This window comes from Hordeum vulgare, chromosome 5H (genome assembly GCF_904849725.1).
Source record: "Hordeum vulgare subsp. vulgare chromosome 5H, MorexV3_pseudomolecules_assembly, whole genome shotgun sequence".
Lineage (NCBI taxonomy): Eukaryota > Viridiplantae > Streptophyta > Magnoliopsida > Poales > Poaceae > Hordeum > Hordeum vulgare.
This window is the reverse complement of record NC_058522.1, coordinates 7,555,229-7,580,634: the sequence shown is the minus strand read 5'-3', so window position 1 is coordinate 7,580,634 and position 25,406 is coordinate 7,555,229. Positions and strand designations below refer to the sequence as shown.

The 25,406-nt window shown below is 46.7% G+C and overlaps 2 protein-coding genes across 2 annotated transcripts; both read right to left on the bottom strand.

Moving 5' to 3' along the window:
• Positions 1-4,114: 4,114 nt before the first annotated feature.
• On the bottom strand, positions 4,115-4,717 carry LOC123398981 (thaumatin-like pathogenesis-related protein 4). Its single transcript, XM_045093420.1, has one exon. The coding sequence runs from the start codon at positions 4,695-4,697 to the stop codon at positions 4,182-4,184; it is 516 nt and encodes a 171-aa protein (XP_044949355.1). The 5' UTR covers positions 4,698-4,717; the 3' UTR covers positions 4,115-4,181.
• A 799-nt stretch (positions 4,718-5,516) lies between these two features.
• On the bottom strand, positions 5,517-6,387 carry LOC123395588 (thaumatin-like pathogenesis-related protein 4). The gene has a single exon (XM_045090608.1). The coding sequence runs from the start codon at positions 6,369-6,371 to the stop codon at positions 5,676-5,678; it is 696 nt and encodes a 231-aa protein (XP_044946543.1). The 5' UTR covers positions 6,372-6,387; the 3' UTR covers positions 5,517-5,675.
• Positions 6,388-25,406: the final 19,019 nt, after the last annotated feature.

Genomic DNA, 25,406 nt, shown 5'->3' with positions numbered 1-25,406 from the left:
GCCATGAAGTCCGAGATAGAATCCATGTATGAAAACAAAGTGTGGACTTTGGAAGTACTACCTGAGGGCCGCAAGGCTATTCAGAACAAATGGATCTTTAAGAAGAAGACGGACGCTGACGGCAATGTGACCGTTTATAAAGCTCGACTTGTGGCAATGTGTTTTTCACAAGTTCAAGGAGTTGACTACGATGAGACATTCTCACCTGTAGCGATGCTTAAGTCCGTCAGAATCATGTTAGCAATAGCTGCATTTTTCGATTATGAAATCTGGCAGATGGATGTCAAAACGGCGTTCCTTAACGGTTTCCTTAAGGAAGAGTTGTATATGATGCAACCCGAAGGTTTTGTCGATCCTAAGAATGCTAACAAGGTATGCAAGCTCCAGTGGTCCATTTATGGACTGGTGCAAGCATCTCGGAGTTGGAACAAACGTTTTGATGAGGTGATCAAAGCATTTGGGTTTATACAAGTGGTTGGAGAATCTTGTATTTACAAGAAAGTGAGTGGGAGCTCTGTGGCGTTTCTAATATTATATGTGGATGACATATTGCTGATTGGAAACAACGTAGAGTTTTTGGAGAGCATAAAGGATTACTTGAATAAAAGTTTCTCTATGAAGGACCTAGAAGAAGCTGCTTACATTCTAGGCATTAAGATCTACAGGGATAGATCAAAACGCCTGATAGGACTTTCACAAAGCACATACCTTGATAAAGTTTTGAAGAGGTTCAAAATGGAACAGTCCAAGAAAGGGTTCTTGCTAGTTTTACAAGGTACAAGATTGAGTAAGACTCAGTGCCCAGCAACTGATAACGATAGAGAGCATATGAGCACCGTCCCCTATGCTTCAGCCATAGGTTCTATCATGTATGCAATGCTGTGCACTAGACCGGACGTTAGCCTGGCCATAAGTATGGCAGGTAGGTTCCAGAGTAATTCAGGAGTGGATCACAGGACGGCGGTCAAGAATATCCTGAAGTACCTAAAAAGGACTAAGGAGATGTTTCTCGTGTATGGAGGTGACGAAGAGCTCGCCGTAAAGGGTTACGTCGATGCAAGCTTTGACACGGATCCGGACGACTATAAGTCACAGACCGGATACGTATTTATTCTTAATGGGGGTGCGGTAAGCTGGTGCAGTTCCAAGCAAAGCGTCGTAGCAGATTCTACATGTGAGGCGGAGTACATGGCTGCCTCGGAGGCGGCTAAGGAGGGTGTCTGGATGAAGCAGTTCATGACGGATCTTGGAGTGGTGCCAAGTGCATTGAATCCAATAACCTTGTTCTGTGACAACACGGGTGCCATTGCCTTAGCGAAGGAACCGCGGTTTCACAAGAAGACCAGACACATCAAACGACGCTTCAACCTCATTCGCGACTACGTCGAAGGGGAGGACATAAATATATGCAAAGTGCACACGGATCTGAATGTAGCAGACCCGCTGACTAAACCTCTTCCACGGGCAAAGCATGATCAACACCAGAACTGTATGGGTGTTAGATTTATTACAATGTAATTCGCATGATGATGTGAGGGCTAGATTATTGACTCTAGTGCAAGTGGGAGACTGTTGGAATTATGCCCTAGAGGCAATAATAAATATAGTTATTATTATAATTCATGTATCAAGATAATCGTTTATTATCCATGCTATAATTTTATTGAATGAAGACTTATATACATGTGTGGATACATAGACAAAACACTGTCCCTAGCAAGCCTCTAGTTGGTTAGCCAATTGATCAAAGATAGTCAGTGTCTTCTGATTATAAACAAGGTGTTGTTGCTTGATAACTGGATCACGTCATTAGGAGAATCACGTGATGGACTAGACCCAAACTAATAGACGTAGCATGTTGATCGTGTCATTTTGTTGCTACTGTTTTCTGCGTGTCAAGTATTTGTTCCTATGACCATGAGATCATATAACTCACTGACACCGGAGGAATACTTTGTGTGTATCAAACGTCGCAACGTAACTGGGTGACTATAAAGATGCTCTACAGGTATCTCCGAAGGTGTTCGTTGAGTTAGTATGGATCGAGACTGGGATTTGTCACTGGGCCCACTCGGTAATACAACATCACACACAAGCCTTGCAAGCAATGTGACTTAGTGTAAGTTGCGGGATTTTGTATTACGGAACGAGTAAAGAGACTTGCCGGTAAACGAGATTGAAATAGGTATGCGGATACTGACGATCGAATCTCGGGCAAGTAACATACCGAAGGACAAAGGGAATGACATACGGGATTATATGAATCCTTGGCACCGAGGTTCAAACGATAAGATCTTCGTAGAATATTTAGGTTCCAATATAGGCATCCAGGTCCCGCTATTGGATATGGACCGAGGAGTCACTCGGGTCATGTCTACATAGTTCTCGAACCCGCAGGGTCTGCACACTTAAGGTTCGACGTTGTTTTATGCGTATTTGAGTTATATGGTTGGTTACCGAATGTTGTTCGGAGTCCCGGATGAGATCACGGACGTCACGAGGGTTTCTGGAATGGTACGGAAACAAATATTGATATATAGGATGACCTCATTTGATTACCGGAAGGTTTTCGGAGTTACCGGGAATGTACCGGGAATGACGAATGGGTTCCGGGTGTTCACCGGGGGGGGGGGGGGCAACCCACCCCGTGGAAGCCCATAGGCCTTGGGGGTGGCGCACCAGCCCTTAGTGGGCTGGTGGGACATCCCAAGAAGGCCCTATGCGCCATAGGAAGAAAATCAAAGAGAAAAAAAAGAGGAGGTAGGAAAAGGGGGAAGGACTCCTCCTTCCAAACCTAGTTGGACTCGGTTTGGAAGGGGAGGGTTACCCCCCTTGGCTCGGCCGAAGTCCTTGGGGGTCCTTGGACCCCAAGGCAAGGCTCCTCCTCTTCCCCCTATATATACGAAGGTTTTACGGCTGATTTGACATAACTTTGCCACGGCAGCCCGACCACATATCTCCACGGTTTTACCTCTAGATCGCGTTTCTGCGGAGCTCGGGCGGAGCCCTGCTGAGATAAGATCACCACCAACCTCCGGAGCGCCGTCACGCTGCCGAAGAACTCATCTACCTCTCCGTCTCTCTTGCTGGATCTAGAAGGCCGAGATCATCGTCGAGTTGTACGTGTGCTAAACGCGGAGGTGCCGTCCGTTCGGCACTAGATCGTGGGACTGATCGCGGGACGGATCGAGGGACGTGAGGACGTTCCACTACATCAACCGCGTTCACTAACGCTTCTGCTGTACGACCTACAAGGGTGCGTAGATCGAATATCCCCTCTCGTAGATGGACATCACCATGATAGATCTTCGTGCGCGTAGGAAAGTTTTTGTTTCCCATGCGACGTTCCCCAACACTCCGTTCTTTTGCCGGCGCGCGCGAGCACCTTCAAGGTGAACGCGCCACCGTAAAGGGCACGGTGGTGGTGCCCTTTGCCCCGTTTGGGGTGTTTACTTCGTTGCTTTGCATGTTCCCCTTCTCCTTTGCATTTTTTTTTTGCTTTTTTCGGATCCAATCCGATTCCTTTGTTTGTTTTCCTTTTGAATCTAATCAGATCCATACTTTACCTCCGAGGAGGTAGGTTCTTCTTCCCCACACCTCGGCTTGCCGATGTGTGTGGGGATCGAGAGGAACAGGCGCAGCCTTGCGGCGGCGCTTCTTTGCCGGAGATAACTCCGGTGAATTCTTACTTGTTCTTTGTCCTCTTGTAGGGATCATATCGGAGAGGGGAATACTTTACTTGTACATTCTTCATCCGAAAACACATCTAATACCAACCTTGCTCTGATACCATTGATAGATCCTATGGATCTTAGGCTAGATGTGTTCAGGATTAGATAGTGATTTATTACCTCATGGTGAACTCGATGAGCTCCCTCCAGCAACCGTCGTGAGGTGGTGACGACGGTGGCGAAGGAGAGAGAGATGCGGTAGGGGCGGTGATGGACTTCCCATCGCTTTAGTGCTACCCTTTGGATCGGATTAGGGTTGAGAGTGGGGAACCAGTGGCGCGGCGAACCTCGTATCTTGTGCCATGGTCCCCACCTCCTCTTTATAGTACTGCGCGACAGGGGCCCACCAGCCTTGCTTGGGCTGGACGCCCCCGATCAGGGCGTGTGTCAAGGTTCCAATGGATCGTTGGGCCCATTGAACGAGAGATCAATCTAACAAGATCTAGGTCATCATGGGCAGAAGACGACTTGAAAGCTTCTGTTGCCGCTGCAAGGTTTGGTCCTGACGTCGTTGGGCTGGTGGTATGCGTCCGGGCAGCTGGGGTCGCGGCACCGTAGCGCAACGCCGGTGCTGCAGGAGAAGTCCATGGGGAGGTTGTACCCGTCGATCACCGAGATATCGTAGGAATCCATAGCGCCGCCGAGGGTGAACTCTGCCAGCGTCATGGGGCGTTGGCCGGACAGTGTGCAGGACAGCGCGCCGCCACAGTCGCCGGTGCTGCATCTGCCGCTGTTGCCGTTGAAGCTGCGGCCCGTGCGGCCCCAGATCCTGGCAGATTCTGTGCCGCCGGGGATGTCGAGGTTCCACGTCTCGCCGCTGTTGAGCTCCCGGCCGCCGCCCACCGGGGTGGCCGCGGGCCACACCATGAAGGAGCAGCGGTTGGTGATGGAGAAGCTGGTGGCCCTGGCATCGGCGTCGAGCGCCGCGGCCAGGAGGAGGATGAGCATCGACGACGAGGCGGCCATTATTGTTTCTTGCTTGCTGTGGTGCTGTTGGCTGGTGTAAGGCACGTCCTTATTTATAGTAGTAGAAGGCTGGGGTGAAGGATAGATAGAAGGAAAATTCAAGATTGGTAGGGACGACAATTTACATCGATGCGTATGCACCGGCCAACGCTGGCCGAGAAAAATCTGCGAGCCTCACCCGGTCGACGAGCCTAGGATAACCGGCGTAGGAGTATCTGTTGAACGTTTTCGCCGTTGGAAAAAGATTGCAACGCTTCATGGATATTCGTCTTGTGCTGGAAAATTCGGGGCACTTGAGAGGGACTTGCACGTATCGATCGAATTATCTTGTATAGTGGACAAATTAGCATTCCCTTCTCATGCTAGCGCCTATGCATCGGATACCCAAAATTTATTTTAATTTCAGCCACTTTTTCCCGTTGGAATAATTCTGTAAGCCACAGCAAGACCGGATCAGGTGCGTGTGCGTGCGCGCGCCAGGGCGAGTCGGGTGCGACCGTGGCGATATGCATGTAGTACAGGAGTTTCGATGTGGTTCCATGGGTTCATAATGTTTGGTACAAATTTCAGTGAATTTTGTTTGTATTTTCACACTAGTTTCAGTTCTACTTGGGTGTATGCATGTCAAGCCTCCACTTGAACCATTTCAAAATACATGAAAACCTGAACAAACCATCATTGAAAGGTCTGGAAAACATGGCCGGGGAGGGGTGTTTTTGAGCAAAACGGGGAGAACTGAACAATATTAGAAATTTCAATTTCTAGGTTCGTTCTTGACACCGCATATTATAAGGCAACTTAAATATTCTAAACTGGAAATGATAATATTATTTACCTTTATTATGTATCGACTTTATTGGACACTCGTACACATTCGCACGGCCATTATTACATGGAAAATGGAAGCGGTACAACAAATATCATTGTGGCATGCCATGGCGCATGACAAGCATGCATGCGTATGGTAGAGCTAGGCCATCATGGGCAGAAGACGATATTGAACCTCCTGTTGCCGCTGCAAGCTTTGGTCTTGGGCTCCGGTGGCGTGTGATACGCGTCGGGGCAGTTACGGTCGCGGCACTGAATGTTGACGCCGGTGCTGCAGGAGAAGTCCATGGGGAGGTTGTACCCGTCGATGACGGAGATGTCGTAGAAGTCTGTGCCGCCACCGAGGGTGAACTCCGCCAGCGTCAGCGGGGGCTGGCCGGACAGCGTGCAGGACAGAGCGCCACCGCAGTCGCCGGTGCCGCATCTCCCGCTGTTTCCGTTGAAGCTGCAGTCCGTGCGGCCCCAGATCCTGGCGGAGCTGGTGCCGTCGGGGATGTCGAGGTTCCATGTCTCGCCGCCGTTGAGCTGCCGCCCGCCGCCCACCGGGGTGGCCGCCGGCCACACAGTGAAGCTGCAGCGGTTCGTGATGGAGAAGCTCCTGGCGCTAGCCCCCGCGGTCAGGGCTGCGGCAAGGAGAATGATGAGCGCCGACGAGGAGGCGGCCATTGTTGTTTCTTGGCTTGCTTGATTGCTGTGGTATTGTTGGTTCAAGGGATTGGCTAGGACGTGCTCATTTATAGTACTTTGTAGCTTGGGTGAAGGATCGCTAGAAGGAATATATTTCAAGATTGGTAGGGACGACAATTTACAAGCCGGCCAATGCTGGCTGGGAAAAATCTGCCACATCGCATGCTAGCCAATATTGGTCTTTGCAACTTCTCCACTGAGAGTGACGCCAGGCGTGGCTTAGGTAGCTGGTATCTGTTGAACGTTCTCGCCGTGTCATATACTCCCTCCGTTCCTAAATATAAGTTCTTTTAGAGATTTCATTAGTAAACTACATACAGATGTATTTAGACATATTTTAGAGTGTAGATTCATTCATTTTGCTTTGTATGTAGACTTCTAGTGAAATTTTTTAAAAGACTTATATTTAGGAACGGAGGAAGTAGGTTGGAAAAAACTGCAACGCTTCATGGATATTCGTCTTGTGCTGGAAAATTCGGGGCACTTGAGAGGGACTTGCACGGATCGATCGAATTATTTTGTATAGCGGACAAAATAGCATTCCATTCTCAAGCCAGCTCCTCACGATCGACAAGCTACCAGGAGGGACGTTTTTTTTTTCTTCACACAGGACAAACCGAGCAAACACATCACAGCACGACTGCAGATATGTGGATATATACTCCATAAGTTTTTTTCTTTGCGGGTAGACAAATATAAAGTAAGAGAGCGCCTATGCACCAGGTGTCCAGGTGCCTGAAATTTATTTCAATTCCAGACACATTTTCCTACACCATTAACATCCAACGAACGTGTTTTTTTTTTTGCGATGGATCCAACGGACGTATTTTCAACACACACCTCACCTTCCACTTTGGTTACTTTTTTTTGTGGTAATCTTAACAAATTTCGTAAAAATAAAAAAACAACCATAAATGAGTAACTTTGAATAGTCAAAACGAAATTGGTACTTTCCACGACAACACATTAAGTCCGACATGATTGAGGGACATGATTGTTGCCAAAATACAAACTTTCTTTGCCTTGCCATACCCGTATTCAAATCATATTAAATCTTATGAAAATCTAGAATATATTGAGTGTGACGTATACGTCGGACATGTTTGATGTTGAACCACTAGAATACACAAATAGCTAATTTCATAATATGCAAGCATAAGCATATAATAATGTAATTTTTGAAAAACAATCAAAGAAGAAATTATTTAGTGGTATTGGTATTGCCATTTAGGAAGAATATTTAAGAATAAGTAAAATAAAAACATTAAAAATAGTAGAAAAATCCACACAAAATTTCTTTTTATAATTTGCCATAATAAGCAGATAATACTAAGAAGGAATGAACTACAGCCATATGGTATCACCCATAAAAAGATAGAAAAAATAATACTAACCAAAATAGATCAAAATAAGGATTTTTTATAAGGACCAATGAATTAGTGGTATTAGTGTTACCCTTTAAGAACAAAGTATATGAAAAAACCTTGCACACATCTTTGTAATGGAACAACGCTTTTTTGTGGCATGCAACGAATAATCATATAATAATGCATTCCCCGTACATTTTATATTATTTTTTAGTCTACATTTACACTCACAAAACATACCGAAAATGCACTCAAAATAGAGAAAATTACAAACCTGTCTGATAAAGAAAAAATAATACGTACATGGAAAAGCATATAAAGGCAAAAAACAGAACAAAAATAAATAAAGGGGAGGTGGGACCAAAGATCACACAGGTAATGGGCTTCAGCCCGTTAATAAGTTGACTAGCGCGAATATGTGGCTAGTAAAAAACAATCAGCCCAAAACAACTCATAGAAAGTACAAGAAATAAAAGGTGTACGTATCTTAAAGCAGAAATGGTCAGAAAAATCGGGTAATACAAAGCAGATTTTTAGGCCACTTATATATTGCTAAAAAAAATTCTAACAGTTCCGGTAGGTGCCCATGAAGAATCTAGCGCTGATTGTTGTGTTCAAATGCATGTTTCCCTTCTGTGTATAAAGTAATGAAACATTTTCATGTGCAATACATCGCTCTACAAGACCAACACTGTCTTATGATACATGAACATATTTCCACCAACTTAGATCCACTCACGGAAATATACGCATGCATACTCATAGCTTCCCCCCTCCCCACACCCATCATAGCTTCCCCCACCCCGGCCCCTCACCCCACTAAGAAATGCTAGTATTTTATTTACTTGTGAGAGATCAATTCTTCCAACTTTGAACCTTTTTATACATTTGAACTATTGATGACAAGATCTTTCAAACAATATAAGTGTTGAGTAGATTTTATTCCATTTAAAATTTCATAAGACTGATTTCTCTTTTTTCAAAACATCAATTTCATTTCAAAAAGTTAATATCATTCATTTCAAATGACATATTTCACAGAATTCAAAACTCATACTTCACTTAGTTCCAAAAATAATAATATAACTCATTTCAAAAGACTGATTTCAGTTAATTCAATATAAGTTCACTCACTTTAAGAAATGATATTTCTAATTGACAAAAACATATTTCACTAATACCGAATGAGGATTTCACTCATTTTAAAAAGTTGATTCCACTTATTTCAAATAAATACATATTTCACACAATAAAAGAAAAAAATCACTCATTTACAGAAAAATGTTCTCTAATTCAAAAAACTAACTTCAGTCCTTTCGAACAGTGATTTCACTCAATTCAAACATAACATTTCACATATTTCAGAAAATGATTTCACTCAATTCAAGAAAATAATTTCACTCATATAAAAAATAGTAATTGTACTTGGATAGAAAACAAATTTCTCTAATTTTCATTTTTTTAAATAAATTCAAAGTTAGTAATTTCACTTATTTCAAAAGCATACTCCTCTATAACTTAATATAAGTCGTTTTTTGACTATATTATTATTTCATTCATTTCAGAAAACTAATTTAACTCATCAGAAATAAATTAGATTTCGGCTATCTTGAAAAATAGATTCCACTCAATTTGAAAGTTGTTTGGACTATTTTCCAAAAATAAATTTCACTAATTTTGATCAATATAATTTCACTTAGTTCAATAAACTTATTTCAGTCAGATAAAAATATAATTTTACACACTGAAATTGATTAAGTGAAAAGTGGGTTGAATCATTGAAATTGTAATGTGTTTGAAATGTATCCAAGATTGATGTAATTTTCAAGGTTTGGGCGCGAGGAGTTTGAATATATAAAATTCAGAAACAAAAATTTTAAGCCTCACGAGTGTGTGCTTGGCCCATCGGCCATAACATCATTGCTTGCATTGATTAGTGTTCTAGAAAAATAGAAGGTTGTTTATTTAAACCGGATGGTGCCCACCTCACCTTGGCCATGGCTTGCAAACTTCTACGCATTCTTGTCCATGGCTAGTTTTTCGATGATACTTCAGCCTTTCAGATCTTTCTTTACAGACTCCTTCCATGTCAAGTTCAGTCTATTCCTGTCTCTTTTGATATTATCAACCTGCTTTAGCCATCCGTTATCCACTAAAGTTTCTAGAGTCCTGCGTTGAATATGTCCAAACCATCTTAGACGATGTTGAACAAGCTTTTTCCAATTGTTGTTATCCCAACTCTACCTCGTATATCATCAACGCAAACTCGGTCCTTTCTAGTATGGCCACACATCCATATCAAGGCAAATCTATACCTAATAATAAAGCGGTTATTGCTTCCGTCGGAAAACCCACCACGGTATTTTTATAAAAAAGCCCCTGTAATTTTTGTTATTCAACCCGCGCTCCATCATTTATCTGCAACGCAAAAAGAAAAAACGATTCGCTGCAAAAATTATACCCGTACGCATCGCCTCCTCCCGTCGACCCTGGGCCACCCTGGCCTGTGCCCAGGCCGCCGCCACACCACTCGCCATAGCGTCCGACCTCAACCGCCATCGCTGCCGATCTCAACCCACCCGCCTCCGCGGATGTACCTCTCCCCTCTCACTGCCCCTGTTGCGGCGCTCGAGCGCATCGCGTCGACCCTGGTCCACCCTGGCCTGTGCCCAGGCCGCTACCACACCACTCGCCCGCCGCGGCCGACCTCAACCACCACTGTTGTTGATCTCAACCCACCTGCCTCCGCGGTCGTATCTCTGCCCGCTTGCTGCCCCCGTTTCGGCGCTCGAGCACAGCTTCTGGATCAAATCAACGCGACAGCTACAACGACTTGGGATGATGCGTCTGCTCGATGCAGAACGGCGGCGGCGCGCGGATAAGGCACGGCGGAGCGAAGTACTTGCAGTTGGAGGCAGGCCTCGATGCCTCACACGGAGAACTCTGAGGTTATGGCGCGGCAACTACGACTCCTTATGGCCAGATAGAGGCGCCTAACCCTCATCGTATCCCCTCCTCCGGCAGGAACTCATCATCTAGTGAGATCCCCTCCCCATGCCTACAACCGTGTGCCAAGCACCGGCAAGAAATTTTGTTTTGTGGAAATTTGTTTGCTGATGAACGAATGTATTGAATGTAAGATTGCATTGTTGTAGAGAGAGAATGGAACACCACCTTTAGTTTGTCATCTGATCCCACATTCTCTACCCCATGAGTGAAATAAGATAACAGTCCATCGATCAATTCACGTAGCCTGTTTGTTTTGCTTTGCTTGTCCCGCTCAATTTCTCATCGTGGTGGAATTAACAATGGACGGGTTGATTTCTCAACATAATAGGATAGGACTGAGTACATTAGTTAGTTAGCTTATTATTTTAATAAATCAAAATGATTATAAAAAAATTAAAAGCGTGTGGTATTTTTTCTTCCGTTGCAACGCACGGGCCCTTTTGCTAGTAAAATAAAACGGGACACTGGATTTTTTGCATGCATGTACTGCACCTATCTAGGCGTGACCATCAGACATTCTTGAGCTGCCATATGTTTAGTGGCATAAGCTTGGCTAGCGGGCTCAGACCAAACCCATCATATTGTACGTATAATATCTCTGGTGCTCTAGATACGTTTTATCTATATGTTACTAAAGCAGGCACTCCAACACATGCATACATTGACAAACAAGTACTCCCTCCGTCCTAAAATAACTGTCTCAAAACTTTATACTAGAGCTAGTACAAAGTTATAATAAGGTTAAGACATTTATTTTAGGACGGAGGGAGTAGTACTCAGGGGCGGACCCAGGACAAAAATGACCCGGGTCCCATGTCTATCACATATATGTGGATAACAAGTCATAATATAGATAAAAGTAATACATTTAACGGTGTAATATATATAGAATATGATATGACCATGGATATGATCGTCAAAGGTCTAAAATAAACAGTTCACTCAAAATATTAGTTGATTGCTGGGAATTAAACAATGAAGGGGAATTAAAGTGTCCAAATTATGAATAAAGTGTTGGAAATATGCCCTAGAATTATCATATTTCCTTGTTCATGATAATCGTCTATTGTTCATGCTATAATTGTATTAACAGGAAACAGTAATACATGTGCGAATAAATAGATCACAATATGTCCCTAGCAAGCCTCTAGTTGGCTAGCTCGTTAGTCAATTGATTATCATGGTTTCCTGATCATGGGCATTGGATGTCATTGATAACGGGATCACATCATTGGGAGAATGATGTGATGGACAAGACCCAATCCTAAGCATAACACTAGATTATATTGTTCGTATGCTAAAGCTTTTCTAATGTCAAGTGTCTTTTCCTTCGACCGTGACATTGTGCAACTCCCGGATACCGTAGGAGTGCTTTGGGTGTATCAAACGTCACAACGTAACTAGGTGACTATAAAAGTGCACTACGGGCATCTCTGAAAGTGTCTGTTGGGTTGGTACAAATCGAGATCGGGATTTGTCACTCCGTGTGACGGAGAGGTATCTCTGGGCCTACTCGGTAGAACATCATCATGAGCTCAATGTGACTAAGGAGTTAGTCACACGATGACGTGCTACGGAACGAGTAAAGAGACTTACCGGTAACGAGATTGAACAAGGTATTGGTATACCGACGATCGAATCTCAGGCAAGTTCTATACCGACAGACAAAGGGAATTGTACACGGGATTAATTGAATCCTTGACATCGTGGTTCATCCGATGAGATCATCGTGGAGCAAGTGGGAGCCACCATGGGTATTCAGACCCCGCTGATGGTCATTGGCCGGAGAGGTGTCTCGGTCATGTCTGCCTGTCTCCCGAACTCGTAGGGTCTACACACTTAAGGTTCGGTGATGCTAGGGTTATAGGGAATTGTTATACAAGGTTACCGAAAGTTTTTCGGAGTCCCGGATGAGATCCCGGACGTCACGAGGAGCTCCGGAATGGTCCGGAGGTAAAGATTGATATATAGGATGGATGGGTTTGGACGCCGGAAGTGTTTCGGGCGTCACCGGTAACGTACCGGGACCACCGGAGGTGGCCCCGGGGGTCTACCAAAGGGGGGCAACGACCACAAGAGGCTAGATGGGCCAAGTGCGGGAGGGAACCAGCCCCTAGGTGGGCTGGTGCGCCTCCCACAACCAGCCCAATGTGCAAGTGGTGGGGAGAGGGGGCAACCCTAGGCGCAGGTGGGCCTTAGGCCCACTAGGTGGTGCGCCACCCCCTCCCACCCTAGCCCCCCCCCCCCGCTCTCCCATCTAGTGGCCGCCGGCCCCTAGGGAGGGAACCCTAGGGGTGGCGCAGCCCTCCCCCTCCTCCTATAAATAGAGAGGGGTTTTGGCCCTTGGGAGATAGACTTCTCCCTCTCCCTCGACGCAGCCCTGCCCTTCTTTCTCCTCCTCTCTGCCGGTGCTTGGCGAAGCCCTGCCGGGAGACCTCATCTCTCCATCGACACCACGCCGTCGTGCTGCTGGAGTTCTTCCCCAACCTATCCCTCCTCCTTGCTGGATCAAGGTGTGGGAGACCTCACCGGGCTGCACGTGTGTTGAACGCACAGGTGCCATAGTTCGGCACTAGATCGGAATCACACCGCGATCTGAATCGCTGCGAGTACGACTCCGTCAACCGTGTTCTAGCAACGCTTCCGCTTAGCGATCTTCAAAGGTATGAATATGCTCTTACCCCTCTCTCGTTGTTGGTCTCTCCATAGGAAGATCTGAATATGCGTAGGAAAATTTTGAATTTATGCTACGTTACCCAACAGTGGTATCAGAGCCATGTTTTTTATGCGTAGATTCTATGCACGAGTAGAACACAAAAGTTGTGGGCGATGATTTGTCAATTTGCTTGCCGCTACTAGTCTTATTCTTTTCCGGCGGTATTGTGGGATGGAGCGGCCTGGACCGACTGTACACGTACGCTTACGTGAGACTTGTTCCACCGACAGACATGCACACCGTGCATAAAGGTGGCTAGCGGGTGTCTGTCTCTCCTACTCTAGTCGGATTGGATATGATGAAAAGGGTCCTTATGAAGGGTAAATAGCTTTGGCATATCATCGTTGTGGCTGTCACGTAGGTAAGAAGGCGTTTTTGCTAGAAACCCAAATCAACCACGTAAAACTTGCAACAACAATTAGAGGATGTCTAACTTGTTTTTGCACGGTTTGACATGTGATGTGATATGGCCAAAGTTGTGATGTTGCATGTATGATGTATGAGATGATCATGTTATTGTAATAGGTTTCACGACTTACATGTCGATGAGTATGACAACCGGCAGGAGCCATAGGAGTTGTCTTAATTTATTGTATGAGATGCAACACCATGTGCTTACTACTTTTACTTCATTGCTAACGGTTAGCTATAGTAGTAGTGATAGTAGTAGTTGGCGTGACGACTTCACGGAGACACGATGATGGAGATCATGATGATGGAGATCATGGTGTCACGCCGGTGACGATGATGATCATGCGATGCCTGAAGATGGAGATCGAAAGAGCAAAGATGATAATGGCCATATCATGTCACTATATGATTGCATTGTGATTTTTATCATGTTTTACATCTTATTGCTTAGAACGACGGTAGCATAATAAGATGACCCCTCTTAAAATTTCGAGAACGTATTTCCCTAAGTGTGCACTGTTGCGAAGGATCGTTGTCTCGAAGCACCACGTGATGATCGGGTGTGATAGATTCTAACATTCGCATACAACGGGTGTAAGCCAGATTTACACACGCGAAACACCTAGGTTGACTCGAAGAGCTTAGCATGTACATACATGACCTCGAATACAAGAGACCGAAAGGTCGAATATGAGTCGTATGATTGAATACGATCAGCATGAAGTTGCTCACCATGGTGACTAGTCCGTCTCACGTGATGATCGGAAACGGGTTAGTCAACATGGATCATGTATCACTTAGATGACTAGAGGGATGTCGATTTAAGTGGGAGTTCATACTTAATTTGATTAAATGAACGTAATTGTCATGAACTTAGTCTAAAAGTTGTCTTTATAAATATTGTAGATGGCCAACGTCAACCTCAATTTCAACGCATTCCTAGAGAAAAACAAGCTGAAAGATGATGGTAGCAACTATGCGGACTGGGTTCGCAACTTGAAGCTCATCCTTGAAGCAGCTAAAAAGGCTTATGTCCTTGATGCGCCGCTAGGTGACCCTCCCGCTCCCGCAGCAGCCCAGGACACCCTGAACGTCTGGCAAACACGGAGTGTGACCACTCTCTGGTTAGGTGTGGCATGTTATACAGTTTAGAAACGGGGCTCCAAAGGCGTTTTGAGCAACACGGAGCATATGAAATGTTCCAGGAGCTGAAGCTAGTTTTTCAAGCTCATGCCCGTGTCGAGAGATATGAAGTCTCCGACAAGTTCTTTAGCTGTAAGATGGAGGAGAACAGTTATGTCAGTCAGCACATACTCAAAATGTCTGGGTTACACGATCGTCTGACTTCACTTGGAGTCGAACTTCCGGATGATGCTATAATCGACATAATCTTCCAGTCTCTCCCACCAAGCTACAAAGGCTTTGTGCTTAACTACAACATGCAAGGGATGGAGAAGACCATTCCCGAGTTGTACTCGATGCTCAAGTCTGAAGAAGTAGAAATCAAGAAAGAGCGTCAAGTGTTGATGGTCAACAAAACCACTAGTTTCAAGAAAGGCAAGGGTAAGAAGAACTTCAAGAAAGACGGCAAAGTTGTTGCCGCGCCCGGTAAGCCAGATGCCGGGAAGAAGAAAAAGAATGGACCCAAGCCTGAGACTGAGTGCTTCTATTGCAAGGGAAAAGGTCACTGGAAGCGGAACTGCCCCAAATACTTAGCGGACAAGAAGGCCGGCAACGTTAAAGGTATATGTGATATACATGTTATTGATATGTACCTTACCAGCGCTCGTAGTAGCTCCTGGGTATTTGATACCGGTGTTGTTGCTCACATTTGCAACTCAAAGCAGGAACTGCGGAATAAGCGGAGACTGGCCAAGGACGAGGTGACGATGCACGTCGGGAATGATGGGTTACGTAGCATAAATTCAAAATTTTCCTACGCATATTCAGATCTTCCTATGGAGAGACCAGCAACGAGAGAGGGATAAGAGCATCTTCGTACCTTTGAAGATCGCTAAGCGGAAGCGTTGCTAGAACGCGGTTGATGGAGTCGTACTCGCAGTGATTCCGATCTAGTGCCGAACTACGGCACCTCCGCGTTCAACACACGTGCAACCCGGTGACGTCTCCCGCACCTTGATCCAGCAAGGAGGAGGGAGAGGTTGGGGACGAACTCCAGCAACACGACGGCGTGGTGTCGATGGAGAGATGAGGTCTCCTGGCAGGGCTTCGCCAAGCACCGGCAGAGAGGAGGGGAAGAAGGGAAGGGCTGCGCCGAGAGAGAGGGAAAAGTCTATCTCCCAATGGCCAAAAGTGCCCGGTATATATAGGGGAAGGGAGGGGCTTGTGACAGCCCGATGCCGACGTTCCAGAAGATTCCCCCTTTATTCCGTTTTCGTCGTGTGTCTATTTTCTTTTGTCGCGTCATCATCGCATCATGCGCATCATCTGCATTGCATCGGCATCTCCGTTGCCGCCAGTTTTCAAACTTGCATCCGTTGTTAGTTGCCGGTTCTCGTCGTTGTCCGTTCTGAGCCCGACCGCACTCGCGCGCGCCCGCGGCATCGTCGAAAACCTGTTTTAAAAGTGTGCGTAAAACTTTTTCTCATCGGGTTGAGATTTGACGTGCGGTCTTATTTTAATATAGCTAGTCCGCCTGTCGAATTTCGTCGCGATCGGAGATCGTCTGGTACCGAAACGGTCGACCGTAGCGGCACCGTATTCGGTCTACCGTTGGACGTCTGTCGGTGTTTGAAAATTCGTTGTCGCGCCGCACTACTTCCCTCTCATCTCTGCCTAAGCCATGCTGCACGACCCATCAAGCCAAACCTAAACCTAGGACACTTCGGGGACCGTCCGATCTCGATCGAACGGCCCGAAAACGGTCTCTATCCCTAAACCTAGCCCCTCTTGTTGTAAAAGGAAGGCTAGCCCTTTCTAATCTGGCCTAACCCTAGCCTCCTTGGGATCCGCGCCCAGCCAACCAGCTCCCCGCCGCCTCCTTCCCTGTCTCCTTCCTCGCGCGGCCCTCCCAGCCCAGATCGGGGCCTGCCCGAGCCCATCTGGGCCCTGAGCAGCCCATCTGCGCGCTGTGCCTCCGCGCGACCCCGCTGCCCTGTGCCTCCCACCTCCTGCCGCCGCCGTTCGAGCGCAGCCCTCACCCCGAGCAGCTGCAGCAGCTTCGCCATCGTCGGCAACCACCGCCAGGTCTAGCCGGCCGCCGCCCGCGCATGGTTTGCCTCCCTGGCTTCCCCAAGGCCACCAGCAGCCGCCGCCGCCCCGCACCTTCCGCGTCGTCGTCGGGCTCGTCGCCGGCCATTCCGTCGTTGGGAACGGGTCCCCGAGGTCGGATCCGCCCCTGGTCTACCGGATCTGCCTCTCCTCCGTGGCCCTACGCCGCACGCCACCGGCAGTGGGGGCGCCGCCGCCATTCCCGTGCCCTCGTGCTCCTGGGGAGCACGGGAGGAGACGATCAACCCTCCTCCGGGCCGTTGACTGCGCCCCTGGACCCTCGGCCCACTAGCCCCGCAGCCGGCCTCCTCCCGCAGAGCTCCCCTCGGCCCAGTCGCACGTCCGCCCCAGGCCTGCCTCCCCGCCGTCATGGGCCCGAGGCCCACTCAGGTGAATCCCCCCTTGCCTGCATATTTCGCGCACTAGGCGTCAGATAGTGGTCGCGCCCTGTCTGTTAGGCCCGTTAGTGAATTAGGAATTTTCAGGTTTATTTAAATTCCAGAAAATAGACGTTAGTAAACCCCAGTAACTTTTAAACCGTAAATCGGTTCGCGACGTGTAGCATATGTATCTTGGCTAGATTTCCGCGTAGATTTCGAATTTCTAACTTGCATAATTATTTGAGGCAGTTTGAAGTGCCTAATGCATCATTTTGCGTGCTGTTTCAATAGGATCCGTTCCGTAGTTATTTCTCGTGCGTGTTCGGACTGCCCGTATACCGTAGATTTAATGTTCATGTTTTAGGGACCATTTTTCCATGATTCCTAGAGCGGTCATTGGTATTTTTGTGTGTAGGGTTTGCCGGTAGTTTATTTTCCCGTATATAGGTGATTATCTCGCATTTACGTGTGGCAATAATTTTGTTGCGCAACCCCACATATTTTATATGTTTTCGGGGTAGAAAAATCCATGGGAATTAGTTTTAACTTTTGAGCAAGTTAGTTCGCGCGATATTTTGCCGTGTTGCCCTTTTGTTTAATTCGTAGGATTTATTCCGTGCTTCGTTTGACGGAGTTGTCAAGTAGGGAGTTGTCCTTGGGTGTTTACTCTTACCCCTGGTATTTTTAGTTGCAATAGAAATGCATGTTTAGGTGTGGTTTGCTTTCTCTCAAGTTGCTAGAAATAGTGCTGATTTGGACGTGCTGAAATATTCCCAAGTCTGGATTCTGTTATATTTTGTTGTTGTCTTGTCTTGCTTGTATCTTGTGGTCTGTAGCTCTTTTGAGGTTTGTCCAATGGAGTTAGTTGTACCCCTTGTGTTTGTCTAGCATGCTGTGAATTTTCATGCCATTTGGAGTCCTGTAGCTATAGGTTTTGCTGCTGTCAATATAGCTTCAGATCGAAAACTGCATTTTCATGAGGAGTAATTTTCACCAAGTCTGAAATAGTGAGTGGGATGCCATTTTGTGTCTTCCTTCCCTAGTGATCCATGATGCCATGCTAGTTGTTGTTAGTTGTTTGTAGTAGTGCTTCTTGCCCTCTTCCGTGCCATGCCTTGCTTGAGCATATCGGAGTTGTGTAGCCGTAGTTGTGGGGCGTAGAAAATGCTATGTGGCTGATTTTGGCAGATTGTAGTGATTTCTTGTTTTGCTCGTAGTTGTTGAACCGTAGCTCCGATTTGATCGTATCCTACATGAAACTTGCTTAGAATCTCGTGTAGTTTCATTTCCTCTTGTTGGTTGTATGTTCTGAAGTGCTCGTGACCGCCGTTGCACACATATTGCATTCATGCCATCATATCTTGCGGTGCTTGTAACTTTTGACCCGTAGCTCCATTGGAGATGACCTCTATGTGTAAATTGCTTGTCTTGACGTGTAGAATCACGTGAAACTATTTGTTTTGCTGTTTAACAACTAATTAAATGTGTTAGTTCAGATCTGGACCGAATTGTAAATTAACATGTGAGGTCGTTTCGGAGATGCTATATGTCATTTCCGACCTCATTTAAAATGTCTAGATAGGTAGTATAATTTCCGCTTCACCTCGTGCATGCTTGACAACATTAATATTGCCGTGTAAATAACCGGGTGTGAACTAAATAATTAACGTGGAGTTTCGTCAATATGCAACCCATTGAATATTGAACTTCACTTAACGTGTAGTGTTTGATTGTGTGGTTTGACATGCCGTGACTTGCATGTGTTCAGCTGCTCATGCATCATATGTGTCGTGCATCGTGTGGTGAATTCCGTGTATTGATTTGTGTTTCCGGTTTGCTTCGTCTCGATAGAGTTCCGCAACGTGCCGGATTGTGAGGACCCGTTCGACTACGTCGGTTCGTCTGCTTCACGGAGGCATCCTTCTTCCAAGCGGGATCTCAGGCAAGATGATCATTTCCCCAGATACCATTACTATCATTGCCATGCTAGTTTCATCGCTTCTATCGATTATGTCTCGTTGCCTACCACATTGTCACGCCCAAGATGCGACCCTATCCTCAATTTGGCACGAGGGCCTCGTCAGGGATAGAAGCGCATCTCGTCGTGTCGCAAGAACGGATATCGTTACAAGTACATGTACTGAAAAGAAGAGATACATATGAAGAATTGGCTTACACTCGCCACATGCTACATCAGAGTCACATCAGTACATTACATAATCATCAAGAGTAAGAGCAGGGTCCGGCTACGGACGAAAACAAACGACAAAAGAAGAACGACGTCCATCCTTGCTATCCCAGGCTGCCGGCCTGGAACCCATCCTAGATCAATGAAGAAGAAGAAGAAGCAACTCCAAATGAACAATCAACGCGCTCGCGTCAGGTAACCTTTATCTGTACCTGCAACTGGTGTTGTAGTAATCTGTGAGCCACAGGGGACTCAGCAATCTCTTTTCCAAAGGTATCAAGACTAGCAAAGCTTAATGGGTGAGGCATGGTTAAGTGGTGAGGTTGCAGCAGCGGCTAAGCATATATATGGTGGCTAACTTACGAGTACAAGTGATAAGAGGGGGAAAATCTACGCATAACGGACGTGAACTACTGATGATCAAATGGATGATCCTGAACACCTACCTACGTCAGACATAACCCCACCGTGTCCTCGATCGGAGAAGAACTCACGAAAGAGACAGTCACGGTTACGCACACAGTTGGCATATTTTAATTAAATTAACTTCAAGTTATCTAGAACCAGTGGTAAACAAAGTTTCCACGTTGCCACATAACCGCGGGCACGGCTTTCCGAAAGATTTAACCCTGCAGGGGTGCTCCAACTAGTCCATCACAAATTACCACAAGCCGCATAGAAATCCTCAATCACGAAGCTCGCGATCTCGTCGGATTCCCTAGTGGAAAACCTCAACTCTGAGATTACCCAAAGCATCATCGGAATCCCGAAGCACAAGATATCTCGTCAAAGGTAAAACTAATCCAGCAAGGCCGCCCGACGTGTCGACGATCCCGATAGGAGTCGCGTACCTCGTTCTCAGGACACGGAAGATGGGTCACACTAGGAGAACCAAACCTCGGGTTGCCCCGCGGTGGCCCCGTAGTCTGCCAATTTGGACCAACACTCATGAGGAGCACTGGCCCGGGGGTTGATTAAATTATCCTCGGGGTCCGAAAAGTCCCTATGCAATTTTGTTAGGTGTTTAGGCAAATGTAGTACCAAAGTTGGGCCTTGCCAGACCAGTCTTAATCTAAAACGAATTATCAAGGGGGTCCCCATAACAACCCCGATCGTGTTAGGAGCGCTCAATTATGGAACATAACACCGGTAGCCGGTAACTAAGGGGGCAAAGGTGGAACAAAACACCAGGCTAGAAAGGCCGAGCCTTCCACCTTTTACCAAGTGTATAGGTGCATTAAATTAAATAGCATTTAAATATGGTGATATAACAAGGAACCCATGTTATCGCATGGAAGCATCTGCACCTGCAACTAGCAACACTAATACAGGGTTAAGCAAGCGATAACATAGCCAATCAATGGTTTGCTAGGTTGAACATGTTGAAGGTTTTCATGGCATTGTTGAGAGGCCGATATTTAACATGTGGTAGGCAACGAGACATAAACGGTAGAAGCGGTAAAACTAGCATGGCAATGATAGTATTGGTATCTGGGGAAATGGTCATCTTGCCTGAGATCCCGCTTGGAAGAAGAATGCCTCCGTGAAGCAGACGAACCGACGTAGTCGAACGGTCCTCACATCCGACACGCTTGCGGAACTCTATCGAGACGGAGGAAACCGGAAACAAGCATCAACACACGAGAATCACCACACGATGCAAGACACATATGATGCATGAACGGTCTAATGCAAGCCATGACAATCACAACAATCAAACACTACACATTAAGTGAAGCTCGATATGCAACGAGTTGCATATCGACGAAACTCCACATTTAATTATTAGTTCACTCCCGTTTATTTACACGACAATATTAAAATGTTGTTAGCATGGCACGGGGTGAAGCACAAATTAAACTACCTATCTAGGCATTTTAAATGAGGCCGGAAACGACATATAGCATCTCCGAAATGACCCCACGCGTTAAATTCTAATTCTGTCCAGATTTGTCCTAATCACATTTTAAGTTTGTTAAACAGCGAAACAAAGTGGAGCACGTGAAACTACACGTCATACTAGTCCATTTACATATATGGACCAATTCCAACAGAGTTACGAACTAAAAGATACGAGCAACACAAGATTGCATGCCAAGGATGCATCACACATGCAATGACAGTCACAACACGTTCCGGTACTGATAGCTCGACGAGATACCAGTGCAACGAATTGGAGGTGTGTGCATATCATTTCGAACAAAATGATGGGGTGATCCCGATTACCGGGTTCCCCATGTGCCGGAGGCAGATTATAGGGTATCTGCAACTAGCAAAAAAAACTACAAGAAGAAAAGCAAAAGAAAAAAAAACAGAAACATAATAATTCGGCCTCTATGGGATTTGACCCCAGGACCTCCTGCATGTGGATTGACAGGGGAACCAAGATGACATGCAGATGCTAGTGATTTCAAAGGGGCATGGCTGGACATAAAACAAATGCACTACTTAAAACTATGAAAACGAAAATAAATGCAGAAGCTAAAAGAATGCAGTCATGGTGATTTGATCCATGGACCTCCAGGAGGAGGTAGCACTACTGCGCTAACCAACTCGGCTAGCACCCCGTTTTGATATTTCACAGGATACTCGCCAGAAGAAGTAGCCCCTCTACAGGCACATCAACGAAAATAGGGCAAAAATAAATTGCCAAAACTGGGATTCGAACCACAGATCTCTGGGAAGCAGATTGCCACTCTAACCAGTTGGACTGTGAAGGAACTATGCTGAAATATGGGTGGTTTGCTACAAGACCATACCATGTCGCGAACCTAACGAAACTGAACATGGACACCTTTGTTGCAGGTCGGGATGCAGGGGATGCCATGGCGGAATCGGCCTGGGGATGAGGTCCGGCGGCACGAAAAATGGTGGGGTTCAAAAGCTTCGGTACCGGGGGTTCCATTCCCGGCAACGAGGTGGCTTGGGGCGGCATGTACTCGGAGATCCTGGCCGATGGTGACATTGTTGTACCTGAAGAAGAAAAGAGAAGAGGAAGAGAGGTGAGGGACAGGGAGAGAGGGAGAGCACAACGAGGGGAAGGAAGCAGGGGCGCACTAGGCTTGGCGGCAAGGTCGACGCGGAGACGCATGGGAGCTGCTCTCCATGGATCGGGCACGGGTGAGGCGCAGAAGCTGCTCGTGCGGCTCCTCTGCGTGTGTTGGACACATCCAACGCCAGCAGGCGCGCGAGATGGGGAGCTCCTACAGGTCAACGCACAGCAGGAGGAAGACGGGGGCACGCCGACGGAGATCGTCGGATCGGGCCAGGGATCACCGGATCGGGCTGGGTCCGGTCTGCAGGGACCGATTCCCGTCATCACACGCCTCCCAGGAGCTTCGGCGGCGACTAAATCTCGCGTTGGGCACGGCCATGGCAGGGCAGCTCCTGCGCACATCCAACAGAGAGAAAGAAATGTGAGAGAGAGAGAACAAGTGAGACAGGGAAGAGAAGAAGGATATGGGCCTTGCGGCGCTGGGAGGTCGAGGCAGCGGTCGCGTCGGGCAACACGCTCAGGAGATCGAGGTGCGGGCACCTGGCGGCGGGCGCGAGGCTCCTAGGTCCCTGCTGCTGTGGCTCGTTATGACAGGGGCGCGTTCGCGCAGGAGAAGGTGGGAGCGGGGCTGACTACAGATCCGAGGAAGGAAGAGAAGTGGCGGCGGGGAGATGGGATGGACGGGACAAACCTCCTAGAAGTTAGGGTTTGTCCAAAATAGGTTAGGGACAGGTTCATCTAGACCCTCCGATTTAGATCGGATGGTCCAGATAATTAGGTTAGGGAGTCCAATAGACAGACCAAAGATGTTTTGCGGTAAAACGGTGTTGATCCGGATCCAACGGTCACGACCGCCGGGCTCGGGTTCCTGGAGGTTTTCAGACTGGATTGCGCGCAGGTCGGTGCACTGTGTAGAGAGGCTAGCCAGAGAAGAGAGGGAAAACGGGCAGCCCGGCATTGGGGTTTCAAACACCGAAAGACGCCCGACGATAGACCGAATACGGTGCCGCTATGGTCGACCGTTTGGGTACCAGACGGACTCCGATCGCGACCAAATTTGACAGGCGGCCTACCTATATATAAATAATGCCGCACGACAAATTCCAGCTCAACCGGAGAAAGTTTTATACAAGCTTTAAAAACAAAGTTACAACGATGCCGCGGGCGCGTGCGTGTGCAGTCAGGCTCGGAACGAACAACGACGTGAACCGGGAACTAACAACGGATGGAAGTTTGAAAACTGGCGGCAACGGAGATGTCGATGCAATGCAGATGATGCGCATGATGCGATGATGACGCGAAAAAATAAAATAGGCACACGACGAAAACGGAAAGAAAGGGGAATCTTCTGGAACGTCGGTCTCGGGCTGTCACACACATGTTAAATATCAGCCTCTCAACAATGCCATGAAAACCTTCAACCTGTTCAACCTAGCAAACCACTGATTGGCTAAGTTACTACTTGCTTAACCTTGTGTCAGCGTTGCTAGTTGCAGGTGCAGTTGCTTCCATGTGATAACATAGGTTCCTTGTTATATCACCATATTAAATGCTATTTAATTTAATGCACCTATATACTTGGTAAAAGGTGGAAGGCTCGGCCTTTCTAGCCTGGTGTTTTGTTCCACCTTTGCCCCCTTAGTTTCGGCTACCGGTGTTATGTTCCATAATTGAGCGCTCCTAACACGATCGGGGTTGTTATGGGGACCCCCTTGATAATTCGTTTTAGATTAAAGCTGGTCTGGCAAGGCCCAACATTGGTACTACATTTGCCCAACATAATAATTCTGTTAAATTGAAATGCATAGGGAGTTAGCGCTACCCGAGGAGTAATTCTACATAATACAGGTAGGGCCAGTGTTGATGGTGCTGGTCCAAAATAGAGCACTGTGCGGGTCCACCGTGAGGAAACTCGAGGTTTGGCACTCGTACGCGTCACTTATCCGTCGTGTCCTGAGAACGAGATACACGGCTCCTATCGGGATCGTTGACACGCCGGGCGGCCTTGCTGGATTAGTTTTACCTTTGACGAGATATCTTGTGCATCGGAATTCCGGTGATGCTTTGGGTAATCTGAGAGTTGAAGTTTTCCACTAGGGAATCCGACGAGATCGCGAGCTTCATGATTGAGGATTTCTATGCGGCTTGTGGTAATTTGTGATGGACTAGTTGGAGCACCCCTGCAGGGTTAAATCTTTTCGGAAAGCCGTGCCCGCGGTTATGTGGCAACGTGGAAACTTTGTTTAACACTGGTTCTAGATAACTTGAAGTTAACTTAATTAAAACTTGCCAACTATGTGCGTAACCGTGACTGTCTCTTTCGTGAGTTCCTTCTCCGATCGAGGACACGGTGGGGTTATGTCTGACGTAGGTAGGTGTTCAGGATCATTCATTTGATCATCAGTAGTTCACGTCCGTTATGCGTAGATCTTCCCTCTCTTATTTTTTGTACTCATAAGTTAGCCACCAAATATATGCTTAGCTGCTGCTGCAACCTCACCACTTAACCATACCTCACCCATTAAGCTTTGCTAGTCTTGATACCTTTGGAAATGAGATTGCTGAGTCCCCTGTGGCTCACAGATTACTACAACACCAGTTGCAGGTACAGGTACAGGTTACTTGACGCGAGCGCGTTGATTGTTCATTTGGAGTTGCTTCTTCTTCTTATTATTCATCGATCTAGGATAGGTTCCAGGCCGGCAGCCTGGGATAGCAAGGATGGACGTCGTTCTTCTTTTGTCGTTTATTTTCATCCGTAGTCGGACCCTGCTCTTACTCTTGATGATTATGTAATGTACTGATGTGACTCTGATGTAGCTTGTGGCGAGTGTAAGAAAAATCTATATATATATATATATATATATATATATATATATATATATCTTCTTTTCAGT